Here is an 18,528-nt window from a genome sequence, read left to right as displayed (position 1 = left end):
CTTGTGAAGGTCTACTTACAAAATTTCAAAAACTAGTACTAAATGAAAAACCTAGAGATATTCTTCAGCTCACTATGTATTGCTCCTGTAAGGATCATGAAGGCACAGTACACTCAGATAAACTTAAACAATCATTTTTTCCAGTGCACCATAGGTGATTGGAATGGAAAGAAACCCTCACATGTGGTACCATGGTAAGTACTGTCTGCCATGCACTTCACAGTGCTTTAGGCATGCAGGTAGATGCAAATACCCTGGGTCATGAAGTGCTGTAACATACTACAGATAGTCACTAGGCACACTCTTGCACATCTTTCATTTAGTTTGTAGACCTGTACTTACACTACGAATCATCAAAGAAAAAACTGCTTACTTTGATGTTGCAGCATCCATAATTTATGTCCTGCTGGGAATCACTTTCATGACAGCTGTATACACAATTTGAGATCTATCACTAGATTGCAATAGTGGAATGTGATAAAGATTTAAAGTTGGGAAAATGAAATTTATTGTGAGTAACTGTCTGACTGACAACTGGCAGAAGAAAAAGTGTAGTTAAATCTTAATATTTAGCACTGAAGGAAATGCATTTAAAACCTATTTACAAATCACTACCTCCCTTTTATGCTTCCTGTAGTAGCTCCAGAAAGATAGTTTGAAGTTAGATATATTGGGAATTAGTGAAGTTTGGCGGCAGGAAGAACAAAACTTTTGTTCATGTAACTACAAGGGTATAAAAATGAGACAGACAGGGATAATGAAGGAGTAGTCCTATAATGAATAAGAAAATATGAATGTTGGCAAGGTGCCATGAACAGCATAGTAAATGCATTACTGTAGTCAACATACACAAAAGATAACACATACAAGTATAAAGCTTATATGCCACAGGAAATTAAGGAAATGCAATGTGGAAAAACTGAATGAACCAGAGATTGGTCAGAGTACCAAGACAGCAGTATGCAATGCTGTACTGAAACAGGAGAAAGCAATAAAATAGGGTAGCTTTGAGAGGTAAAATAGGGAAGGTGGCAGAGGATCACATAGGTAAAAAAAAAAAAAAAAAAAAAAAAGAGATTGACATAAAGTGCAAAATGGCTAAGCAGTAATGGCTAGAGGACAAATCCAATACTCTAGAAGCATTCATAATGAAGGGAATGATAGTTGTCAAGAGAATAATGATAATGAATAAATGATAATTTGCATACTCGTGCTGGCACAATTCTTGCTCATGCTGCTACAACTGAGCTTGAGCTCCATCTTTTATGACCTTATTGTTGAAGAAGATGCAAATGCTAACCTTCTTATTTATCTTTATACAGCTACTCTTCTTGAATATTTGTGGCTGGCCACAATAAACACCTTTGTAACTTCTTTTTCTTTTTTTCTTTCTAAGGGCATGATGTTGACACCAAAGGCATACGGTATATGGGAAACTGTTGTGAACTGTGATGCTTAACAATGGACTTCCATAGACAACCCCTCATCCATTTTCCCATTAAAATTCACAAAGGCATGAATTACATAGAAGAAAGCATTGCCTTCTTCCATCAGAGTCATGCGGCTACACAAGAAAGAGCAAACTTTTGATTTCCCTTAATTTATTATTTCTTAAGATATATAAAAAAAGGCACAGCCACTTTTACAAGGAATATAACCTTGGAAGAATGTTAGGTAGCAATTGTATGGAATGTTTTCATTGCTTTTCCACACAATAACAAGAGAAGAAGAAATTTTGTTCTATCATTAGTATGTTAAATTACAGGAGGTACTCAGTAAGTAATATAATACACTTCTTTTTCCTTGGCCATTTTCAGTTGGAAAAATGTGGAATTTGTTGTGGGACATCATGGAATATTCCTGCTTCATCCCCTATAGTTTCACAAGTTCCGATAGATAGCAGCATTACACATAGCCATCAAAATAACAGTCTGTAACAAAAGCGCATTTCAAGCAGAGAGCTGTCATCAAGTTTCTTTTGGTCAAAAACCAGAGCATCACAGATATTCATAGACCCTTGCAGAATGTCTATGGAAGCATGGCTGTAAAGAAAAGCATGATGAGTCACAGGTGAGGTGTCTGTCATTACAATAAAGTCGCACATATCTATCTGATCTGAATTCCCTGAGATTTTATAAAATTCCCTCAGAATTCCACACTTTCCAGAAGAACTGCCACTCTTTGTTTCGACTACACATGTTTGCCAGTCACAGCTTGTGTCTGTGTGCAGGCACCATCTCACTTGCTACTAGTATCATCTCATCACAAACTGGCTTGAGGCACATCAAGGTTGAATAGCTCCACTTGCTACATCTTAAATACATAAATTTGTTTTCCATCACACAAATAAGACATGTACCATGTATAAACTGTATTTCATGAAGTACAGTTTACGTTAATATCATCCTCTAGACCACATGAAAACTATGTTTAAGCCACAATTATAGTGTCGGCACAAGATAAGTAAATTTTTCTACTTACTACAACAACCATTTGAGAACTGTTTTTCTACACTGCATAACATACAATTATACATTTAAATAGCTATTTTAACTAGCTGAAGAAATGTAATTTAATTATATGAATGCGTGGTGTCTGTCCTTTTGGACATGTCAAAAAGAACAGACACCATGCAGAATCCGCAGCTGTTATACATTGTGTGAATGTAATTTATGCTAATCAAGTTATGCAGTAATGAATTTTGAATGAGACATAGAGAATGGTAGTGTTAAATGATTCAGGTTGTGATAATGTTTGCTTGCCCTAAGACTATTAAAATACAATTAAAAAATTTATTTAAAGTATTATCAGCAGTTACTTACCCAGTGTAACAATTTCCCATATAAGAATTCCAAAACTCCAGACATCGGATTTATGCGTGAAGATACGGTACAAGAGGGACTCTGGTGCCATCCATCGAATCGGAAGAGCCCCCTGCAAATATAAGTTTTCCATGATTTTGGGTCAAATCACAAATCTTTGCCTGCAGTAATTACCTTGTCAAGTTATTGAATAAATATAGAATTTACCATATTGCTATAACCTGAATTGTATAATAACCAGTTTTCCTGGCATCTGTGGTCTACAGTCCAATGCTTGGCTTGATGCAGCTCCCTACACTAGACCTACTCTATCACGTGAAATTGCCTTCAACTTCAAATAACTACTGAAGTCTCCAAATAACTATCACTACCTACAACCATTTGAACCTGCTTATTGTCTCCCTCTGCAATTTCTTGCCTTCACACTTCCCTCCATTACCAACTGGTTATTCCTTTATGTCTCAGGATGTGTGTGTCCTATCAACTGATCCCTTCTTTTAGTCAAGATACGCCATATTTTTTCTCCGATTGTATTCAGTACCTCACCATTAGTTACTTGTTCAACCAACCCAATCTTCAACACGATTCCTTAGCACCACATTTCAAAAGCTGCTATTCTCTTCATGTCTTAATTGCTGACTGACTATGTTAATGACAGTACATTGAGAATAATCTCATGATATTTATAAAACTTTTTATTTTATTTATTTATATGTCAAGTTCTGTAGGACCAAATTCAGGAGCAAATCTCCAAGGTCATGTAAGTGTCAGTACATAAAATTCAACATAAAAGTAATAAAAGATAAAAATAAAATGTTTATGAAGCCAAAAAAGTCAATCCATAAGTTTAAGTAAACACAATCAACAATAAAACAAGAAACAGCTTAATTTTTCATGGAACTCCTCGACAGAATAGAATGAGTGACCCATGAGGAAACTCTTCAGTTTCGATTTGAAAGTGTGTGGATTACTGCTGAGATTTTTGAATTTGAGTGGTAGCTTATTGAAAATGGAGGCACAAGAGTTAAGGAAGTCCGATCCAAATGCAGGTTTGATATCTGCCGAGTATTAACTGAGTGGAAGCTGCTTATTCTTGGGAATAAGCTAATATTGTTAACAAGAAATGACAGTAAGGAGTATATACATTGAGAGGCCAGTGTCAAAATACCCAGACTCATGAACAGGGGTTGACAAGAGGTTTATGAACTTACATCACTTATTGCTCGAACAGCCCATTTCTAAGCCAAAAATATCCTTTTAGAATGGGAAGAGTTACCCCAAAATATAATACCATACAATATAAGTGAATGAAAATAATCAAAGTAGACTAATTTTCGTGTCAAATGATCACTCACTTCAGATACCATTCGAATAGTAAAAATGGCAGCATTAAGTCTTTGAACAAGATCCTGAATGTGGGCTTTCCATGACAGCTTACTATCTAGCTGAACACCTAGAAATTTGAACTGTTCAGTTTCACTAATCATATGCCCATCCTGTGAAATTAACATGTCAGGTTTTGTTGAATTGTGTGACAGAAACTGTAAAAACTGGGTCTTACTGTGATTTAGCATTAGTTTAATTTCTAGAAGCCATGAACTTAGGTCATGAACTACACTATTTGAAACTGAGCCAATGTTGCACACAACATCCCTTACTACCAAGCTAGTGTCATCAGCAAACAGAAACATTTTAGAGTTACCCTTAATACTAGAGGTCATATCATTTATATAAATAAGGAACAGGTATGGCCCCGATCCCTGGAGCACCCCTCACTTAACTGTACCCCACTCAGACCCCCACTCTTCTTTTTCTTCCTTCAGGGACCAAATTAATACAGAACCGAATATTCATTGCTGAGTATTATATCTGCCAAGATTTTCTGTTTTCAAAACAGTTGAAAAATTGGCACATGGATATTAAAAGTTAATTACTGCATTAGCATTGCTTGAAACATCTTACACAAATGCAGACTTTTCACAAGCAATGAGCTGGCCACTTCATTCTTACAGTATATAACCAGCTCAACAATACAAGGGAAAGCCAAACTGAAACAAAAATGTTTACTATATCCTTGTTTCTATTCTGTTCAAGAATTTCTAAAAATTAAGTTCTAACATTTTAAACTTGTATGTTTTGTTTTCCAGTATGTAACTTACTTATGGCTGTTAAGGGTATGAGTGCTACAATCCACACTAAATTGTATGTTTTCTGTCATGACAAGTTGTAACATTTGTTATGTTTCTTCTATCTGTAAACAGTCAGCATATCTCTGTTGTTAGCCTAGTGTTGTAATATAACTGACCTATCCCCTTTAACCCATATCTAGTACGTGCTGTCTTTAGTCTACAAGACAAATGAAATGATCAGCTTTAACTGTGAGAAAACATCACTCCAGTAAACATCCCACTGTAAATATATTTCATAAAATTATCAATAGAACCTACTTCAATTATTTATAAACAAAAAATTAATCTAAGAGTCATAATGAGTTCCAGTTTGCAAAAAGTGTGGACTATAGATACTACTGGAGAGATGTTTTGTCACTGCACATTGATCTGACACAAGTTTCAGAAATAAGCAGTAGTGATGAATATCATATTCTTACTGTGTAAGAATAATTACCATAGTGATGAGTGTATCCAGCTGCATGGAACACAAAGCAAAATTAATACATACAAAATGAAAAATAATACTACTTTTATTTACAAGCTTCCTATGGTTAGAAAGTTGTGTAAGATTAACAACTGCATACAAGAGAATTGCTATTTCTTCCAATCAGTCAGAGAGTAGCAATATTATGACCACAACAATATACAGGATTGTACTGCAACTTCATCCCATTCCATAACTATCACTTTCACTGAAATGCCAATTAAGGCAGCATTTTCATTATCTATACTCCGCAAACCATTGGAAGATAGTGGAAGATGTTAGCTACATGACAGTTTTATATACATCAAATTATGTACTACTTACTACTTGTTAGTATGCTGAGTGACTTACTGCCATCTGCATATGTATGCAAAGCAAATTTATTCCCCTTATTCAAAGTGTGAGACTGGTAATACATTTCCCATGGGAAAATGAAAATTTAGATTAGGTATAATGTTAACTTTTTAGGCAGATATTTTATGTCAGCAAAGTAGTTGGTAATTTTGATTACTCAGAGTATGTTAAAAATAAATTTTTCTCAAGAATCCTCTTCAAAAAGCATGGGTCATCTTGTAATCATGATTGTCTTGTACTTGGGTAAATACAGTAAATCAAAGAAAGTCTGTTGCCCATAGGCAAGGAAGGTACCATACTTCAGTGAGGGTTTTAAAGTCCTTCAGACTATCCCCTGCTGCTCAGATCATAGGACATGTCTTTCAAAATCAAAAATATAAGAAAAAGTATAGATTACTACTTGCCATAAAGATGACATGAGGTTGCAGACAGGCACATGAAAAGACTGTTACACAGTTAAGTTTTGGCCAAACCCTTCTTCAAAAAAGAAAACACACATACACTCACTCACACAGGCAAGACCTCACCTCATGACTGCCATCTCTGGCAGCTCAGACCAAAATATTTCAAATCAGTATTTTTATGACGTCTTAACATTGTTTTGTCCCTCTTTTTCTCTCTCCAACAATAACTTCCATAACAATTCTTTTCTGTAATACCACTTGAAAGTTTCAATACCACCTATATCTGCATGCTGTCATAAGAAGGATGTGTTAGGTGAAAGAAACATCCCTTTTATGATGCGTGGGTTGACGCATTGTCAAGGAGCAATAATCTTTCCTCTCTTTAGCCATTCTTTAACTGGTAAGCCTTTACATGCGGTACAAAAACTTCCATAAATGATTCACATTATCCATCCAGGTGCTTCTTCATGAGGTGCAAACAATAGGCATTGCAGACATACTAACATGTTTGAAACCATGCAGTTTCTTGCTTGTACCAACAACAAGCATAGGCAGTTGTAGCTATCTGTAGCATTAGCACAGGCTAAAGCAGTGATACTCTCCTGGATTATTTTAGAACCAGATCTTCCTAATTCATTATGTGATGCAACAGCTTTCCAACTGAGCCCATATCATCAACACTGTAAACTTTTTTGAGAACATGACTTTCTTCCCTTAATTCATCCATCAGTTCCACTTTGATAGAATCAGCTGCTGAAAATTAGCTGTTTTTCTCCCTGTATTTGAAGCTCACAAATGTCATGTCTTGACTTAAAGCCTTTTAACCAGCCCATACTTGCTTCAAAATTTGATGTCCCTCAAAGATTTTCATTATAATTAATTGTATTTTCAATAGAATGGGACCAACGATAGCCTCTCCTTGTGATCTTCATTGTGCAAATCACCTGTAAACAGCATCATCTGGGTCCACGTTCATGGCGAGTTTCATAGTTTTCTGACTTGCCAATTCATCAGTACAATCAAGCTTAGATACAAACTTTCTTATGCTCGTCTTCTCTCTCTCTCTCTCTCTCTCTCTCTCTCTCTCTCTCTCCATAACTGTTGACTCACCAACCTTGTACCCATTAGATAACTTGTTTGCAGATTAATCTTTCTCTAAACTGTAAGTTTAGGCATTCTGTATCACAAGTTAACATGATGCGTCAAAGTTCACAGGTGTGGGGAGGGCTCAAGACCTCAGTGGGATGATCAAGTAACAACTCAGTTAAGCAATCATTTGGTTGACCACCATTTCAATAATCAACACGCTACTCTACTGACAGTAAACACACATAAAAACTGTTAATTGACATACTACTTAGTTTCTGGAGCTACTACAGGAAGCATAAAAGGGAGGGCAGATCACTCAGACTCCAGAATGAGAGGCACACACATGTTGAGAAGACAAGAGCAGACTTTTGCAGAACCCATGTTTTTTATTAATGTGTTGTATGCCTCCTGCACCACACACACATCTGAAGTTATACTGATTTTCCATCTGATGAGACTGATTAAGTTAATAATTTGCTATCAATAACAAAAATACATTTAGGAAACTGAAGTAAAAATTTAGATACAGTAAATTCTTACATGAGACGACACTGTAAGAAATAGCTGAAAGGACTATATATTTTTACAGTTAACTAAATTTGAGAGAAATGGCAGAGGTGTATAATTAGTCGGAATTATCCATTACTGATGGCTGACAATTTGTTGTAAATAGTAAAGCAACACGACAAGCAAACTGTAATACTTTGCCATATTATATAATTCAATTTAAGATTTCATGAGCCTGTCATATATTTCTAAATTGTTTACTATTTCTGGGCATAAAAATTATTAATAAATTCCCTGCAAATACAATGAATGAATTATCAATATGGGTAATACACTCGTTACTACAGTAAAAGAATAGATTTGTTTAAATAAAAGTAAGCTGAGGCACAAAAGTGTAGCTAATATTAAAATGAAGCCAAGCCTAATACGTTGTTGTTCTCATGCTTCCTCCCCATGTCATATCACTCAAAATGTCATATTACTCAAAATGTCATATCACTCAAAATGGCAACAAGTATGTATACTATCATGTACACAACTGTTTTACTCACCTTTGTGTGTCTCTGCTCATATACATCACCGAGATCCTGAACACTTCGAGACATGCCAAAATCTGCAACTTTGCACATTTTGTTGTGATCCACAAGCACATTCCTAGCTGCTAAGTCACGGTGGATTATCTGTGAAATAAACATTTAAAAAAAATGTTAGCTTGAGATGATTAGACCATGTAGCACACTCCCATGCAGCACGCATATACACTTGAAAACAAAACATAAGACTCTCAGTAAAGTTTTTATTAATAATAATCCTATCCATAGTTAATTGAGGGTTACAACAAGTGATTTATATGCCTGCAGATAATTTTGTATCCTGATTCATGTGCTGCTTCCTTCTCCGAAAATATGCAGAGCGATTAGAAATTATACTGCTTACATATAAACACAATGAATATTACTGTGGTACAAATCCCTCTTTCATAATCAAAAAACAATAACCTGATTATTTTGTAACCTTAGGGTTATCAATTTGCTTATTTTGACAAGAAAATGTCCGGAGTCAATGTTCCACTCTGCAGCAGAGTACATGCAATGGCCTGGACTCAGACCCAGAAAGGTTAGAGCCCCAAACCAGTATATATTTCTCATCTGTCAGGAAGTTTAAAATAGTGTCATACAGTGTCTTAGAGTGTTGCATTAAAAAACATTTAAGTTGCAAAGTTTATTGCGAAAATGTTATATGTTCAGCACATGCTCATTTCTTTAAGTCTTATTTATAAAACAGTAAGCTCTAGTATCACTGGACAACAAAGACATGGTTCTGAAACATCCCTCAAGCTGTCAAAAACTTGTAGTATTATACATAACAGCACCCAGTTAAGTAAACTGAAGGTTTAGATGTTAAGCAACAATCTTTATGTGTTAGGGGCTGCTCACACAAGTGACTGATCACAGCAATCTGTCACATGGGCAATTAATTACTTTGTACATCATGCATGTGGAGACAAATCACAGTGATCAACCTCTGGTAGCTGATTGCATGGAAATCCTAGGCAATCTAATGGGTTGCACATGCAATTCATACAAGCAATATGGCTGCTTGGCTGCTTAGCAGCTACATGTGGCAATATGGCTGTCTGACAGCACTCATTTGTCTAGATATCACGTGTTGTTGTGTAGTTTTACTTCATTTCACTTCATCCATGTAGAATAAGAATTTTACTTCAGAATTCATAGTTATTCAGGGACCATGAACCGCTCTGACACGTAAAGTTAAGGATGGAGTTGCCATTTATATTAAGAAGTAATAAAATACACATACTCCAGTTTGGCCGTCATTGGCATTTTGAGGCTTGTGCTGTAGAAGAACTGATGGGAAGTCCATAGTTATAGTCATGATATATTGGACTCCAGTTGATTAAAATGTCATTTATGAAACAATAACACACATTATTGAAGTTTTTAACTTCTAAACAGTATGACATACCACAATATGTAGTGGAAATTTTAATATATATGTTCAGGGCAAATCCATTACACACTTATCCTCGCAACCCCTGCCACTGCATGTGCTGTAACTCTCACCTGTACAATTTATAACAGAACTTATGGTAAAGAGCAGTACTTCTACTGATAACATTACTGCAGATACATCAAGATTGTAAAGCAAACTGTGTAAATACTTGCAGTTGAACTATAAGACTAACGATTGAAAAGGGAACTAAGGGCTAATAAATGAACTGTATTAGCACACTGAAAAGACTAACACAACCTGCTTGGCATCATTGAAATTTGTAATAAATTATATTCCCAAGAAAATCATTTCAAGACAAGTTTAATAAATTACAATACTCTTTTTATAAATTTATTTTTTGCAAGTATTTGTGGAAATCAACTGCAACTGCTGCTAAACAATACACTCCATCTTCCATAGCAGAACTTTTTGATACAGCGATTTCGTAATATTGGTTGAAATTACTTGAAAAACCACTCGTGTGTCTGGGTTCAGGCTAGTGACCATTTGCAGCAATATCACATGTGATGGATTGTTGTAATCCATTGGTCATCAATACCGAAGGACATTAGTATAATCTCTTCATGATGATGAGTAGTCTGAATTCTGAGATTCTCCTGTATGTCATTATCTTTTAGGCTAAATCATATGCCAGAAAAAATTGTTCTTTTTCCCAAAAGAGGTTCAGAAGAATCACATAAACTGCAGTCTTATAAACCTTATGATAACCCTTGTTCTGAAAACTGAATGAACTTATATTAATCCTCTTTGTATGTTCTTATAGTGAGCTTACTCATTAAAAAACTTTCTTTGTATGTTCTTATAGTCAGCTTAATCATTAAGAAGATGTTGGTAGAAAGTAGCTGTTAAAAGCTACATTAATAATTAACTTTCAATAAATAGCTATAAACTAACTGTGTTCATTCCATTAAAATTTACAGAAACACCATTAGCTTGGTGTGTGTGTACCCACATTGATAGTATCCCACAATGGCAGTTATCTGTGAGCCTAAGAAGAAAGGAATATTACAATAGGCATTTCTGCTGGCTCTCCAGTTGAAAGAAGTCTTCAGTCTTTGAATCTAGATAGTGAGATAATTTTTAGAAGAGTTAATAATGTATATCTTCAATTTAGGGAGCAGTCCATATCTTGCTTTAAATTGTGTGGGGGCTTGTTGAAGACCTTTCTACCATAATATAAAATCCCATAGACAATATATATATATAATAGAGGGAAACATTCCACTGGTTATAATACAGGGAAACATTCCACGTAGGAAAAATATATCTAAAAACAAAGATGATGTGACTTACCAAATGAAAGTGCTGGCAGGTCGACATATACAGAGGCAAACTCTTTGCTTCTGTATATGTCTGCTTGTGTCTGTATATGTGTGGATGGATACGTCTGTGTGTGCGCGAGTGTATACCCGTCCTTTTTTCCCCCTAAGGTAAGTCTTTCCGCTCCCAGGACTGGAATGACTCCTTACCCTCTCCCTTAAAACCCATATATATATATATATAATAGAGGGAAACATTCCACGTGGGAAAAATATATCTAAAAAGAAAGATGATGAAACTTACCAAACAAAAGCGCTGGCAGGTCGATAGACACACAAACAAACACAAACATACACACAAAATTCTAGCTTTCGCAACCAATGGTTGCCTCGTCAGGAAAGAGGGAAGGAGAAGGAAAGACAAAAGGATATGGGTTTTAAGGGAGAGGGTAAGGAGTCATTCCAATCCCGGGAGCGGAAAGACTTACCTTAGGGGGAAAAAAGGACAGGTATACACTCGCACACACACACATATCCATCCACACATACACAGACACAAGCAGACATTTGTAAAGGCAAAGAGTTTGGGCATTTTTTGGGCAGAGATGTCAGTCGGGGCGGATGTACAGAGGCAAAGATGAAGTTGAAAGACAGGTGAGGTATGAGCGGCGGCAAATTGAAATTAGAAATTAGCGGAGATTGAGGCCTGGCGGATAGCGAGAAGAAAGGATATGCTGAAGGGCAAGTTCCCATCTCCGGAGTTCTGACAGGTTGGTGTTAGTGGGAAGTATCCAGATAACCCGGACGGTGTAACACTGTGCCAAGATGTGCTGGCCGTGCACCAAGGCATGTTTAGCCACAGGGTGATCCTCATTACCAACAAACACTGTCTGCCTGTGTCCATTCATGCGAATGGACAGTTTGTTGCTGGTCATTCCCACATAGAACGCTTCACAGTGTAGGCAGGTCAGTTGGTAAATCACGTGGGTGCTTTCACACGTGGCTCTGCCTTTGATCGTGTACACCTTCCGGGTTACAGGACTGGAATAGGTGGTGGTGGGAGGGTGCATGGGACAGGTTTTACACCGGGGGCGGTTACAGGGGTAGGAGCCAGAGGGTAGGGAAGGTGGTTTGGGGATTTCATAGGGATGAACTAAGAGGTTGCGAAGGTTAGGTGGACGGCGGAAAGACACTCTTGGTGGAGTGGGGAGGATTTCATGAAGGATGGATCTCATTTCAGGGCAGGATTTGAGGAAGTCGTATCCCTGCTGGAGAGCCACATTCAGAATCTGATCCAGTCCCGGAAAGTATCCTGTCACAAGTGGGGCACTTTTGGGGTTCTTCTGTGGAAGGTTCCGGGTTTGAGGAGATGAGGATGTGGCTCTGGTTATTTGCTTCTGTACCAGGTCGGGAGGGTAGTTACGGGATGCAAAAGCTGTTTTCAGGTTGTTGGTGTAATGGTTCAAGGATTCCGGACTGGAGCAGATTCGTTTGCCACGAAGACCTAGGCTGTAGGGAAGGGACCGTTTGATGTGGAATGGGTGGCAGCTGTCATAATGGAGGTACTGTTGCTTGTTGGTGGGTTTAATGTGGACGGACGTGTGAAGCTGGCCATTGGACAGGTGGAGGTCAACGTCAAGGAAAGTGGCATGGGATTTGGAGTAGGACCAGGTGAATCTGATGGAACCAAAGGAGTTGAGGTTGGAGAGGAAATTCTGGAGTTCTTCTTCACTGTGAGTCCAGATCACGAAAATGTCATCAATAAATCTGTACCAAACTTCGGGTTGGCAGGCCTGGGTAACCAGGAAGGCTTCCTCTAAGCGACCCATGAATAGGTTGGCATACGAGGGGGCCATCCTAGTACCCATGGCTGTTCCCTTTAATTGTTGGTATGTCTGGCCTTCAAAAGTGAAGAAGTTGTGGGTCAGGATGAAGCTGGCTAAGGTAATGAGGAAAGAGGTTTTAGGTAGGGCGGCAGGTGATCGGCGTGAAAGGAAGTGCTCCATCGCAGCGAGGCCCTGGACATGCGGAATATTTGTGTATAAGGAAGTGGCATCAATGGTTACAAGGATGGTTTCCGGGGGTAACAGACTGGGTAGGGATTCCAGGCGTTTGAGAAAGTGGTTGGTGTCTTTGATGAAGGATGGGAGACTGCATGTAATGGGTTGAAGGTGTTGATCTACGTAGGCAGAGATGCGTTCGGTGGGGGCTTGGTAACCAGCTACAATGGGACGGCCGGGATGATTGGGTTTGTGAATTTTGGGAAGAAGGTAGAAGGTAGGGGTGCGGGGTGTTGGTGGGGTCAGGAGGTTGATGGAGTCGGGTGAAAGGTTTTGTAGGGGGCCTAAGGTTCTGAGGATTCCTTGAAGCTCCGCCTGGACATCAGGAATGGGATTGCCTTGGCAAACTTTGTAAGTAGTGTTGTCTGAAAGCTGACGCAGTCCCTCAGCCACATACTCCCGACGATCAAGTACCACAGTTGTGGAACCCTTGTCCGCCGGAAGAATGACGATGGATCGGTCAGCCTTCAGATCACGGATAGCCTGGGCTTCAGCAGTGGTGATGTTGGGAGTAGGATTAAGGTTTTTTAAAAAGGATTGAGAGGCAAGGCTGGAAGTCAGAAATTCCTGGAAGGTTAGGAGAGGGTGATTTTGAGGAAGAGGAGGTGGGTCCCGCTGTGACGGAGGACGGAACTGTTCCAGGCATGGTTCAATTTGGATAGTGTCTTGGGGAGTTGGATCCTTAGGAGTAGGATTAGGATCATTTTTCTTCGTGGCAAAGTGATATTTCCAGCAGAGAGTACGGGTGTAGGACAGTAAATCTTTGACGAGGGCTGTTTGGTTAAATCTGGGAGTGGGGCTGAAGGTGAGGCCTTTGGATAGGACAGAGGTTTCGGATTGGGAGAGAGGTTTGGAGGAAAGGTTAACTACTGAATTGGGGTGTTGTGGTTCCAGATTGCGTTGATTGGAATTTTGAGGTTTTGGAGGGAGTGGAGCTGGAAGTGGGAGATTGAGTAGATAGGAGAGACTGGCTTTGTGTGCAATGAGAGGAGGTTGAGGTTTGCTGGAAAGGTTGTGAGTTGCCTTTCCGGAGGTGGGAAACCAGGAGATTGGATAGTTTTTTAAGGTGGAGGGTGGCATGCTGCTCTAATTTGCGGTTGGCCTGTAGGAGGATGCTCTGAACAACAGGTGTGGATGTGGAGAGGAAAGATTGAGGATTTTTATAAAGGATAGGAGTTGATGGGCGTGTTGATTGGCTGAGTGGATGTGTAGGTGAAGGATTAGGTGGGTGAGGGCAATGGATTGTTTGGTTTGGAACTGGTATAGGGACTGATGGAAAGAAGGGTTGCAGCCAGAGATGGGAACTTTAAGTGTGAGGCCTTTGGGGGTGATGCCAAATGTCAGACAAGCCTGAGAAAATAAAATATGGGAGTGTAATCTGGCTAGGGCGAAGGCATGTTTGCGGAGGGAATATAAATAAAACTTAATGGGGTCGTTGTGAAGGTGTTGTGAGGGTGACATGGTACTAGAAGGTGGAAAGTGGAACACGAGGCTGAAATGAAAATGAGAATAAATATGAAAAAATATATGGGGAGAGATAAAGGTAAAATTAGAAAGCAAATGGAGATCTGGTGTGAAAAAAGGCGAAAAAGGGTTGGTTAGGGCTGGGCTATGTTGATCCTGTGGTGAACTTGTGTAGGTAGATAACGATGTGCATAAAGGTTAGGTGGTTGTGTTGCCGCCAAAACACGTTAAAGGGTGGAGAAATTCGGGAAAATTTCGAAAAAACTACGTGAGGATGTATTAAAAGGAGTGGTTTGGTGGTGGCAGATTATGGAAATGAAGCTAACAATTGTTTGATGAAGAAATAATGACGTTAAAACCTGTGGGAAGCGGCTAAAAATGATCGGTGATGTGAGAAAAACGGAAATGGAAATAAAGCAAAAGTTATTAAAACTGCCGAAAGGGTTGTTTAATAGCTGAAAGGAACTGTTTGTGGACTGGAAACGGTGGATTTTATAGCAGCAAAGCGGAAAAAAATATTTTTTTGGTAGATCAGATTCTGAATGTGGCTCTCCAGCAGGGATACGACTTCCTCAAATCCTGCCCTGAAATGAGATCCATCCTTCATGAAATCCTCCCCACTCCACCAAGAGTGTCTTTCCGCCGTCCACCTAACCTTCGCAACCTCTTAGTTCATCCCTATGAAATCCCCAAACCACCTTCCCTACCCTCTGGCTCCTACCCCTGTAACCGCCCCCGGTGTAAAACCTGTCCCATGCACCCTCCCACCACCACCTATTCCAGTCCTGTAACCCGGAAGGTGTACACGATCAAAGGCAGAGCCACGTGTGAAAGCACCCACGTGATTTACCAACTGACCTGCCTACACTGTGAAGCGTTCTATGTGGGAATGACCAGCAACAAACTGTCCATTCGCATGAATGGACACAGGCAGACAGTGTTTGTTGGTAATGAGGATCACCCTGTGGCTAAACATGCCTTGGTGCACGGCCAGCACATCTTGGCACAGTGTTACACCGTCCGGGTTATCTGGATACTTCCCACTAACACCAACCTGTCAGAACTCCGGAGATGGGAACTTGCCCTTCAGCATATCCTTTCTTCTCGCTATCCGCCAGGCCTCAATCTCCGCTAATTTCTAATTTCAATTTGCCGCCGCTCATACCTCACCTGTCTTTCAACTTCATCTTTGCCTCTGTACATCCGCCCCGACTGACATCTCTGCCCAAAAAATGCCCAAAATCTTTGCCTTTACAAATGTCTGCTTGTGTCTGTGTATGTGTGGATGGATATGTGTGTGTGTGCGAGTGTATACCTGTCCTTTTTTCCCCCTAAGGTAAGTCTTTCCGCTCCCGGGATTGGAATGACTCCTTACCCTCTCCCTTAAAACCCATATCCTTTTGTCTTTCCTTCTCCTTCCCTCTTTCCAGACGAGGCAACCATTGGTTGCGAAAGCTAGAATTTTGTGTGTATGTTTGTGTTTGTTTGTGTGTCTATCGACCTGCCAGCGCTTTTGTTTGGTAAATTTCATCATCTTTCTTTTTAGATATATTTTTCCCACGTGGAATGTTTCCCTCTATTATATTCATATCATTAATTTGAAGCCAACAATCACGTTTGTTATTGTTATCGTTATTGTTATTGTCACTGTTACATTTCGAAGTCTTTTCTGTCGTCTTATTTCCTCCTTCTGTTTTTGCCATCACTTTCTATTCACCTTCTCCTTTTTTACCGTAATCCAGTATACAATTTTATCCCGTCGATATACACTCAATAATACGTAATAATACGTAAATCACTTCCAAACCATAACCAAAAAAATTTTTTTTCCGCTTTGCTGCTATAAAATCCACCGTTTCCAGTCCACAAACAGTTCCTTTCAGCTATTAAACAACCCTTTCGGCAGTTTTAATAACTTTTGCTTTATTTCCATTTCCGTTTTTCTCACATCACCGATCATTTTTAGCCGCTTCCCACAGGTTTTAACGTCATTATTTCTTCATCAAACAATTGTTAGCTTCATTTCCATAATCTGCCACCACCAAACCACTCCTTTTAATACATCCTCACGTAGTTTTTTCGAAATTTTCCCGAATTTCTCCACCCTTTAACGTGTTTTGGCGGCAACACAACCACCTAACCTTTATGCACATCATTATCTACCTACACAAGTTCACCACAGGATCAACATAGCCCAGCCCTAACCAACCCTTTTTCGCCTTTTTTCACACCAGATCTCCATTTGCTTTCTAATTTTACCTTTATCTCTCCCCATATATTTTTTCATATTTATTCTCATTTCCATTTCAGCCTCATGTTCCACTTTCCACCTTCTAGTACCATGTCACCCTCACTACACCTTCACAACGACCCCATTAAGTTTTATTTACATTCCCTCCGCAAACATGCCTTCGCCCTAGCCAGATTACACTCCCATATTTTATTTTCTCAGGCTTGTCTGACATTTGGCATCACCCCCAAAGGCCTCACACTTAAAGTTCCCATCTCTGGCTGCAACCCTTCTTTCCATCAGTCCCTATACCAGTTCCAAACCAAACAATCCATTGCCCTCACCCACCTAATCCTTCACCTACACATCCACTCAGCCAATCAACACGCCCATCAACTCCTATCCTTTATAAAAATCCTCAATCTTTCCTCTCCACATCCACACCTGTTGTTCAGAGCATCCTCCTACAGGCCAACCGCAAATTAGAGCAGCATGCCACCCTCCACCTTAAAAAACTATCCAATCTCCTGGTTTCCCACCTCCGGAAAGGCAACTCACAACCTTTCCAGCAAACCTCAACCTCCTCTCATTGCACACAAAGCCAGTCTCTCCTATCTACTCAATCTCCCACTTCCAGCTCCACTCCCTCCAAAACCTCAAAATTCCAATCAACGCAATCTGGAACCACAACACCCCAATTCAGTAGTTAACCTTTCCTCCAAACCTCTCTCCCAATCCGAAACCTCTGTCCTATCCAAAGGCCTCACCTTCAGCCCCACTCCCAGATTTAACCAAACAGCCCTCGTCAAAGATTTACTGTCCTACACCCGTACTCTCTGCTGGAAATATCACTTTGCCACGAAGAAAAATGATCCTAATCCTACTCCTAAGGATCCAACTCCCCAAGACACTATCCAAATTGAACCATGCCTGGAACAGTTCCGTCCTCCGTCACAGCGGGACCCACCTCCTCTTCCTCAAAATCACCCTCTCCTAACCTTCCAGGAATTTCTGACTTCCAGCCTTGCCTCTCAATCCTTTTTAAAAAACCTTAATCCTACTCCCAACATCACCACTGCTGAAGCCCAGGCTATCCGTGATCTGAAGGCTGACCGATCCATCGTCATTCTTCCGGCGGACAAGGGTTCCACAACTGTGGTACTTGATCGTCGGGAGTATGTGGCTGAGGGACTGCGTCAGCTTTCAGACAACACTACTTACAAAGTTTGCCAAGGCAATCCCATTCCTGATGTCCAGGCGGAGCTTCAAGGAATCCTCAGAACCTTAGGCCCCCTACAAAACCTTTCACCCGACTCCATCAACCTCCTGACCCCACCAACACCCCGCACCCCTACCTTCTACCTTCTTCCCAAAATTCACAAACCCAATCATCCCGGCCGTCCCATTGTAGCTGGTTACCAAGCCCCCACCGAACGCATCTCTGCCTACGTAGATCAACACCTTCAACCCATTACATGCAGTCTCCCATCCTTCATCAAAGACACCAACCACTTTCTCAAACGCCTGGAATCCCTACCCAGTCTGTTACCCCCGGAAACCATCCTTGTAACCATTGATGCCACTTCCTTATACACAAATATTCCGCATGTCCAGGGCCTCGCTGCGATGGAGCACTTCCTTTCACGCCGA

General features: G+C 39.8%; 1 protein-coding gene across 1 annotated transcript in view; it reads right to left on the bottom strand.

Annotated features, from left to right (window-relative positions):
• LOC126419636 (mucin-5AC-like) overlaps positions 1-18,528 on the bottom strand; it is a 79,101-nt gene that overhangs the window by 3,663 nt on the left and 56,910 nt on the right. The window contains exons 8-9 of the mRNA XM_050086825.1: positions 8,383-8,511; positions 2,823-2,934 (exon numbers count right to left, since the gene is read on the bottom strand). Coding sequence (XP_049942782.1) covers positions 2,823-2,934; positions 8,383-8,511 — 241 coding nt within the window. The remainder of the gene's footprint in view (positions 1-2,822; positions 2,935-8,382; positions 8,512-18,528) is intronic.

This window comes from Schistocerca serialis, chromosome 9, assembly GCF_023864345.2.
Source record: "Schistocerca serialis cubense isolate TAMUIC-IGC-003099 chromosome 9, iqSchSeri2.2, whole genome shotgun sequence".
NCBI classification, from domain to species: domain Eukaryota; kingdom Metazoa; phylum Arthropoda; class Insecta; order Orthoptera; family Acrididae; genus Schistocerca; species Schistocerca serialis.
The sequence above is the reverse complement of the archived record's forward strand: the minus strand, read 5'-3'. Positions and strand labels throughout refer to the sequence as shown.